We start from the raw sequence: 8,657 nt of genomic DNA on the forward strand, positions 1-8,657 counted from the left end.
ATTAAAGTGTATTAAAAGTGTATAATTCAGTATTATTCAGTAAATAAATGCCAGCAATACAGTCTGATTGTAAAATGTCCATAATGCAGTGTGTGTGCTTGCTTTGGCTCCATATTCTGGAGTCTTTTTCCACCTGTTTCATGTCCAAAAATATCACAGGGTTTTGTCCTGCTGATCTGTTTTATTGACAAGGTTAACTCAAATAGATTTGACTTGTTTTTGACTTTACTACTTTGTACTTTAGTTCTTTAAAATGTTGTGCTCCGCAGAAAATTACAGCAATAACATCACCCCATTCCATTTACTGCAGAGAGCAGGCCAGAAAAATGAGAATCTCGGCCCTGCCTGCAGGCAAACAGCAGATACTCTGTCATTCCTCTATCAAGAACATCATTAGATATGTTGCACACAATAGAATAAATCTCTGCTGAGAGAAAGAAGCCTGTTGTTAGGGGAGAGAGAGCAAAAATGTGGGACATGAAGAGATCCATTTTGACCCATGGGGTTGAACAGTCTGCACAGAAAGCACAAACAAAGTACAAAAAAGATCTGAACATCAAAGTTGGCATTGTGTGGATGTGTCTGTGTGTGTGTAAGCAAGTACATGTCTGTGTCTTTTGTCTTTCTATTTTCTTTATGGGCCTGAAACACTCACCTTTTGTTTTGTTTGCTTTATTTCTTAAAACACCGGCAGCCGAGGAAGTGAAAGAAAAAGAAGCAGAGAAACCTGTGGCAGAGGCTGAAAAAGAAGGTCAGTACGTAATTACAGTGCATCTATTGTTTCTAAATAGAGTAACTTATTATATTTTATTTATTTATTTTTCATTTTGATTTAAAAGATCAGTACACAGTTACAGTGCAAGTGCTACTTTTGTCCCCAAATAGAGAAAATGTTATTTTATTTTTTTATTTTTTTTATTTAAAAGCCCAGTACACAATTACAGTGTAAGTGCTACTATTGTCCCCAAGTAGAGAAAATTGAATTGAATTTTATTTTATTTTATTATTTTGATTTTATTTTATTTTATTTAAAAGGTCAGTACACAATTACAGTGTAAGTGCTACTATTGTCCCCAAGTAGAGAAAATTAAATTTATTTTATTTTATTTAAAAGGTCAGTACACAATTACAGTGTAAGTGCTACTATTGTCCCCAAGTAGAGAAAATTAAATTTATTTTATTTTATTTTACTTTATTTTAGAACCATACACAATTACAGTGTAAGTGCTGCTATTGTCTCTAAATAGAGAACCATTTTATTTTATATTTAGGTTTTTCTTTTATTTAATTTTTTATTGTATTTTTAAAAAGAGAAGAGTGTCAGTACACAATTATAGTGTGTATAGTGTTGCTTAATTTTATTTTATTTTATTATTTTATTTTCATTTTCATTTTATTAATTTCCTTCAGAAATTAGTGACAGTGACTTTAAATACACATTGAGCAGCGCTATACCAACGCAGATAGTGTCTAGTTACACTGGATTGTGATGGTGGTTTAATGCGCAAAAGCAGCACAACTGTTTAGTGAATTTATCCTGATGTCATTTCATACAGAAATCTGCACAAATTCAATATATGAAGTTTCAATGGCAAATCAAAGTCATAGTGATACTATCCTATCTTACAGCTTTCAATGCCCCTGCTGATCTTAATCAGAAAAGAGTAAATGTGTTTTTTTAGCTAATAAACTTCTGCACCAAAGGTCAGTGAGAAAACAGAGGAAGGAAGAAAGAATGCATGCTGTTTTAATAACACAGATCATGTACTCGGCTGCAGGGTTGACTGATATCAAAAAAGGCATTAGCATTTTAGGTTAAAGGCATTTTGAATGACACCTCCCTGTAATTCCTCGCGAGCATGTAAGCAACACAATCAAAACCGGCTTTTTGAATTTCAATATAATTAATATTCAAAAGAGACTTCTTGGAATTCTTGCAGCTGCTAAAAACATTTCCCTGCTTCTCAGCCAGTATCCTCAGATATGTCATTATTGTTCATCTCCGTTTGTTGGCGAGGTTGTCAACCTGTTTTCATTTTTAGCTGGCTTCCTTCTTGTTACAATAATCCAATCTCTTTACCGATGGGGTGGCATTTAATCAAAAATTGTCACATTAATTCTGACAAATTTATGCTATCCAAACTTATAATGAAGGTGTCATATTTGTATCCTGTGATTTACTACCACCACTTTAAAAATTAATTTTGGTAATAACATTTTGATTAATGGACATAAAATCTGGCATTGGCCTCTCATGTCATAAGCACATTATGGGTTTTAATGATAATGACATCAATATATTAAGCTGCAGAAGACATTTATCTCCGTGTTTGGCTGCCAATGCGATCTTTATCATCCTGTGTTGATTTAAACAAGGCTAATCTAATACACCTCTCATTAGTCTGTGTCTTTTTTGAACACTTTCATCATTTTTTGTTCATGTACATCATAATAGATTTTTTGCAATTGATTTGATTGTGGTGTTGACAAGTAAGTCTGAGTGTGCCAGCAAAAAAACACACTACGTCAGAGCCGATGTTTCATATGAGATGGCTAAAATAGGCAAGAAATTAAACGAATCACTGTAGTCTATAATGACACTCACTATTTTGCATTTGTTTGTGTCCAGACAAACAAAAAGAGCCCTCTACCTGTCCTTGTATGCATTCAGTAATACATAAAGAGCCTCAAAAAGCCCAAGACACTAAACCAAAGGAAGAAAAAGGTATTTGGTATTGACTTGCAAGGTCAATATCATGCATGTTGTTTTAAAATATAATAAAAGTGCCTGGGCATATTTTCAGTTTTCTGCATAACAGAGCCATTCACACTGGCCATGTCTCATGGATAAATCATAGATCTAGAGAGACATGCCGGTATCTTTGTGGTATCTATTCTAACAAATATTATGAGCTTTTCATTAAAAAAAAACAACTGACCGAGAGGTATTTTGCACATGCAATAAAGTGCATGCTAAAAATATAATCATGGATTGGTGAATGATGTGTACCTAAAAACAGATTTGCATAAGTGGTATAGAAGTGAATGAAAAGGTGGATGTACTATAAATGTATGAAGACAACATATGCACGCGCACACAAACACACACAAACTCAAAGGATTATAAATTGTGCATACAGCATGAATTATGGACCATATGGGTAATTTCTGTATCAGCAGATACAGAAATTCATAAATATTTGCTCTCTTACTGACACTCACTCCTTACTCCAATCTCATATCATTCTGCTTTCTACTAAATACTATTCATTTTACAATTTAACTTGGTTGTGCTTACAGAACAGAATATCAAAAACAAGCTGTGCTTCGAGATTAATTGTTGTTTCTCTCCCTAACCATGTCTGAAATTGCTAGACAAAACTTTGGCCACTAATGAGCTCAGCAAAACAATGTTTGGTGGTTTGTATTGTTGTATAGAGATTTCTAATATTATGCAGACAAATATGTTCACTCACAGTCGCCATCTAGTGGAATTAAGAATTAAAGTGCTACATTAATTGTCACTCGTCGTCCTTTTTCTCCTTTTTTCTTCCAGCTGAACCTGATAAAGTAAAGAAAAGAGGTGTGTTTATTCAATAAAAGACTTTTATTGAAGCTAATAATTATTTATTTTCATTTTTATTGTATTTATTTATTTACAATTACAAGAAGTTAATAATAGATACTTTAAAAAAAAAAAAACTTTAAGTATGTTTTCTTTGAGTATCATGGATTATGCTTGGGCATGCAAACATAGTGTATATAGTGTATAAACAATACATTTAAATAGTTTAAGTAAAATAGCTTTTTCAGTAATGACCTACATATTTAGGCATTATTTAATCATAGGCATGAGACCACAGATTCAACAGTTCTATAAACATAAGTCAATAACAAGTAACTTGTATTTTAGAGACAATATGGCCTGTTAGTTTGTCTATTTTTGTTTATCTATAGCTTTGGAAGCTTAATTTTAAATGAATGAAAATTATATGATCTCATCTATGACCTATAATAAAGCAGTAATCTGTGGCTCTTATATCACTGAGGCTCTTATATCAGTAAAACAGCTGCATTTTTTTTCTTACTTCCAATAGCTTTGACATACACAATAGTGCCCCCTGGTGCATATCTGTATATCTTTTTTTATTTTTTTTTATTTTTTTTTACACCAAAACCCTGACTCTTAGGAATACTTTAGGACATTAGGTGTATTTCTGCTTTAATGTGCTAATTTGTAGAGCAGTATAATATATTGCAACATCAATTGTGTATAGATCTAGCAAATACTTTTTTCATCAGTGTACAGTAGGCTTTCAGTGATTTAGTCATCATGAAGTGACCTGTTGCTGCAGACAGTTTTCAACTCTCTCTAAACAAAGCAGTTTTGTCTGATTCAAGTCTTTGTTCGTGTTTTTCATTTCACAGCTAAAAGAGTCACCCTTGAGCACAAGAGTATGTGATGCATTGTTTTGTTTGATTAAAGCTGGTTTAGCTCAAGGCAACTGCCAATATCTACAGCAAACTGCTTGCTTTAGCAGTACAGCTCAACAAGCCTGTGCAAAACTACAAGCAGTAAACTAATCTATTGATAAAGTGTATTTATGTGCTTTAAAAAATGGTTAAATAACTCTAATTAATAATGTTTTATATATATATATATATATATATAAGAGCATTGTGAGCCAACAGCATTATGGGACATTTCATGCCAATTTTTCACTTTAGGAAATTAATTTATTCCTAAATTCATATTCAATTTGTTTATTTCCACAGTTAATAAAAATGAAAAATATACATTTCCAATTAAATGTCCTTTATGGTGCATTTGACACAATGTTCTCATTATGCCAGCAAACACTGTAAAGTTTGAAAATTAATTTTCAGCTGAGCAAATCTGAAGTTAATCATACATGTTTTGATCTGAAAGCTAATTTTATATTGTTTAATATGTTTTCATTCTCCAGAAGCAGAGGCTAAGAGAAGGGAACCCCTGCTTAAACAGAGAAAAGGTGCAGAGTTATTGTTTTTTTCTCAGATCAGAATATTAAATATAGATAGGCATTTGTTTGTGGAAGAATATTGTACTGAAGTCCGTTTTTTCACCTCCTCACTAACATTTGCTCATCAGAAAAAGAGGCTCCAATAAGAACCAGACTAGAGAAAGCAAAGAAAGGTAAAAAATAACAAGCACAATGTGTTCCTGCCTTTTTATATCATCATACCCTGAAAGACTTGTTTCAAATGATTTTTATAATCATAGCGATGAATATTGCAGAATCAAATTTGCTCTCTGCTTCACAGCTCCAAAAGCAAAGGCAGCAGCTGTCAACATACCCAAAACGAGAAGTAAATCCAAATGATCTGATCATACTTTACTTCAGGGATAGTTCATTCATAAATAAAAGTTCTGCCATCATATTTACCCTCATGTCGCTACATGTCACAAAACTCATGTGACTTTCTTTCTTCAAAGAAGATACTTTGCTGAATGTTCACATACTCTTTTCCACATAATGTACATGAATGGCAACGAGAGACTATCAAGCTCTAAAAATGACACACAAAAAAAGCTCCATAAAAAGTGGTCCATATAAGTTGTGAGCGATATCCCAAATCCAAAGATCCAAGTCCAAATCCAAGATTCCAAATCTGCAAAATTAAATATGCACATATTCAAATCACACAAATTCAACCTACCGTGGAGAGGAAGATTTTGAGTGCCAAACAACTTATGACGATATGATTTCAGATACTGGGCACAAATCATATGCTGTTATAATGCGTTCATGTCATTTCTGGAGCCTGAAAGGCCCTGGATACAGTTTGTTTTCATTATAGGCCTATATGAAAAAGAACAGCATGAACATCCTGCTTAACATCTTCTTTTGTGTTCTACAGAAGAAAGAAATCATACAGGATTTGATCAATGAGTGAATGATGACAGATTTTTCATTTTTGGCTCAACTGTTGATGGCAAATTTGAAATTCCATTTGATCTAAATATATGACAGCGGTGCTTTCCCTTCTCCTAATAACAGGATCTCGAGCCTCAGAGGACATGGAAGTGTCAGCTGCTCCAGCTCCGATACAGGATCGTGAGTGCAACTCATAGCCTTGTGACTTTTTAATATTACATTGCGCTACATTCACATAATGCAAAAAGACAGCAGCAATAGCACGCAATCTACAGTCAGTCTGTTGTAACTCTGAATCTTTCTTTTCACAACCTGGTGAAACAGTTCCTATGTGCCGACCAACACCTGTGTACTGCCCAGCGCCACCTGGCTGGTATGGTGAGTAATGCAGTCACCTACAATTACAGTAACTCAATGGGCTTTACATAAAACGCCTTTAAACATACTTCAAATGTTCTTTAATGCCCTGAAATGTACTTAATCTTTTATCTTACAGTGCATCATATAGTTACAAGTAGCCCATTACCACCATCGGCTATTCCAGGTATTCAAACCTATTTTAATGCATTTATACAGATGATTGACATCTGTTATTATTACTAATTAAATCATGTGGCTATCAATGCCAAAAATATTAAGAATTAAAGGGGTCATATGATGCTGCTAAAAAGAACATTATTTTGTGTATTTGGTGTAATGAAATGTGTTTATGCGGTTTAAAGTGGAAAAAATGAAATTGCATCATATGACCCCTTTAATACATCACAAGAGTTTTTAACACCACTGTGTTTTTCAGAATCAGAAGTTCCGATTTTAACAACTCATCAAGCTCCAACTTTACTGAAAGGTGTTTACTGCAAAATATATTTGAGATTTAATTCTATATGATAACAATTTACTATTTTTTTTAAAGAAATCTGATGTAATGTTTCCTTTGCTTAAGAACCAGATGCTGCTAAGGCGAAGGCAAAACAAGCCACTAAAAAGAAAGGTATAGTAGTAATTAGTCTTGAGTTCGTGCCAGCAGTAAGAATGTATTATATTTTTCTAGTTATGTTAACAGACCTGAAGCAAGTAATAACCTTTGACCTCCAATTTCAGAACCAGCTGTGCCAAAAGAAAAAGCCAAAGCAGCTCCTGCGAAGAAGGGTGAGATCCGATTTAAAATGAAAAGGCAGTATGTGAGTTTTTAGTACCACTAATCATGTTGGAGAAGATGCTTTACTAAGTGTTTGTCATTATTATAACAACATTGTTATATATTTTGTATGTGGGGATTTGAGTTTGTGCATTTATATTTCATTTTGTGTGTGTTCAAGAGCCCACAGTTACTAAAGCCAAAGTAAAACCTGCAGTGGCAAAGAAAGGTAAGGATAATAGAAAAATTATGGCTAAATTAAAATTTTAGATTTATTTTCTTGCAAAATAAATCATTTTTGTATGATTTAGGGCCGATCGCTGTGAAAGAGAGGTCTAAAAGGACAGGTAATTATGGTTCAGGAACTGACTTTGCAGTAGTTCTATATTAATGAGCAGTAGCTTATTATTTCCTCTTTTACAGAGCGAGTGATCACTAAAGAAAAGGCAAAACCTACCTCTACTAAGAAAGGTACATTTTATTGTGGCATATTATTTATAATATATTATATACACATAATGTAATATTATATTTCATGCATTTATCCATTCATTTATTTATTTATTCCATCATAAATTATCCTGTGTTTACCTGTGAAATAAAGTGATACAGATGCTTCATTAAAAATAATCAGAGAATAAATATAATTGTCAAGAACTGATGAGATACTTGTTTTTCATTTCCTTTTATTTTGATTCTTTAAGACAAGTACCGCACCATGAATCTTGAACATCTTTTTCTCACTAGAGCCAGCAGTAACAAAGAAGGCAAAAGTAACAACAACCTCACATAAAGGTAACCCACTGCACAGCTTATACATACAGTACACATATATGTATAGCTTAAATATATAGCTTTTCATACTCAAAAGCTTAAAGTTCTGAAAGAAGGAAGAAGTCTTAATCCTTGTATTATTATCTTGTATTAGTTCCTTTAATACTCACAGAAAGAGGTTCAATTGTATCCTAAACTGGGTGTTTAGAAATTAGTAACAGCTATAAATATTTCACACTGGATGATATTTGTCTCGCTTCTATAGGCAAGTACCTGTTAGACACCCCCTGGCAATGTCATAAAATATTCCGCCATGCTGTTTTTTTTTTAAGTGTTGGTCAGAGTTTTGCTGAGAGTAAATGTAGTGGTTTCTGCTATACATGTTATACCTTTAGTTGAATTGCACATTGCTCCTTTACTGTACTTTTGGATCGATTGCTTGCAAAAGCTTCTAGATTTGTGTGAATTGAAAATGATTTGTTGTTGTATGGTTTTCTCCATATGCCATTTTGTTTATTTGCATCTAAACATCAAATGAAATCCAGTCTTATGAAACACTGTTTCTTAAAGAATGTATGGATATTGATAAATATTACTTGTCATTTATTTGATTAGTTCATAATTCATCAAATAACTCTATACTCTTTTTTTTGGGTCACTTCATTGGAAGAAGAAAAAACTGTAAAGGAAGTGAAGCCCAAAGCAGAGGGTAGGTAATTTTATTGTAAAGTACTGTTTGCAATTAAAGTTTTACTATTGCTCAAATGTAAGGGTTAGGGGTCTAAACAACCCCTACTGAATATTAAACTCATCTGAACTTATCTGAC

General features: G+C 33.0%; 1 protein-coding gene across 3 annotated transcripts in view; it reads left to right on the forward strand.

Annotated features, from left to right (window-relative positions):
• LOC107727612 (triadin-like) overlaps positions 1-8,657 on the forward strand; it is a 49,313-nt gene that overhangs the window by 26,295 nt on the left and 14,361 nt on the right. For 2 of the 3 annotated variants that reach the window (XM_016537534.1, XM_016537535.1), the window contains exons 9-25: positions 692-751; positions 2,630-2,725; positions 3,557-3,583; positions 4,429-4,455; positions 4,968-5,012; positions 5,132-5,176; positions 5,305-5,349; positions 6,042-6,098; positions 6,243-6,296; positions 6,415-6,462; positions 6,715-6,765; positions 6,862-6,909; positions 7,020-7,067; positions 7,238-7,285; positions 7,368-7,403; positions 7,480-7,527; positions 7,804-7,851. In XM_016537534.1, coding sequence (XP_016393020.1) covers positions 692-751; positions 2,630-2,725; positions 3,557-3,583; positions 4,429-4,455; positions 4,968-5,012; positions 5,132-5,176; positions 5,305-5,349; positions 6,042-6,098; positions 6,243-6,296; positions 6,415-6,462; positions 6,715-6,765; positions 6,862-6,909; positions 7,020-7,067; positions 7,238-7,285; positions 7,368-7,403; positions 7,480-7,527; positions 7,804-7,851 — 831 coding nt within the window. Of the gene's footprint in view, positions 1-691; positions 752-2,629; positions 2,726-3,556; positions 3,584-4,428; positions 4,456-4,967; positions 5,013-5,131; positions 5,177-5,304; positions 5,350-6,041; positions 6,099-6,242; positions 6,297-6,414; positions 6,463-6,714; positions 6,766-6,861; positions 6,910-7,019; positions 7,068-7,237; positions 7,286-7,367; positions 7,404-7,479; positions 7,528-7,803; positions 7,852-8,500; positions 8,540-8,657 lie in introns of all 3 variants that reach the window. The other variant, XM_016537533.1, reaches the window with a different exon arrangement.

Source organism: Sinocyclocheilus rhinocerous, unplaced genomic scaffold (assembly GCF_001515625.1).
Source record: "Sinocyclocheilus rhinocerous isolate Xijiao unplaced genomic scaffold, SAMN03320098_v1.1 scaffold185, whole genome shotgun sequence".
Lineage (NCBI taxonomy): Eukaryota > Metazoa > Chordata > Actinopteri > Cypriniformes > Cyprinidae > Sinocyclocheilus > Sinocyclocheilus rhinocerous.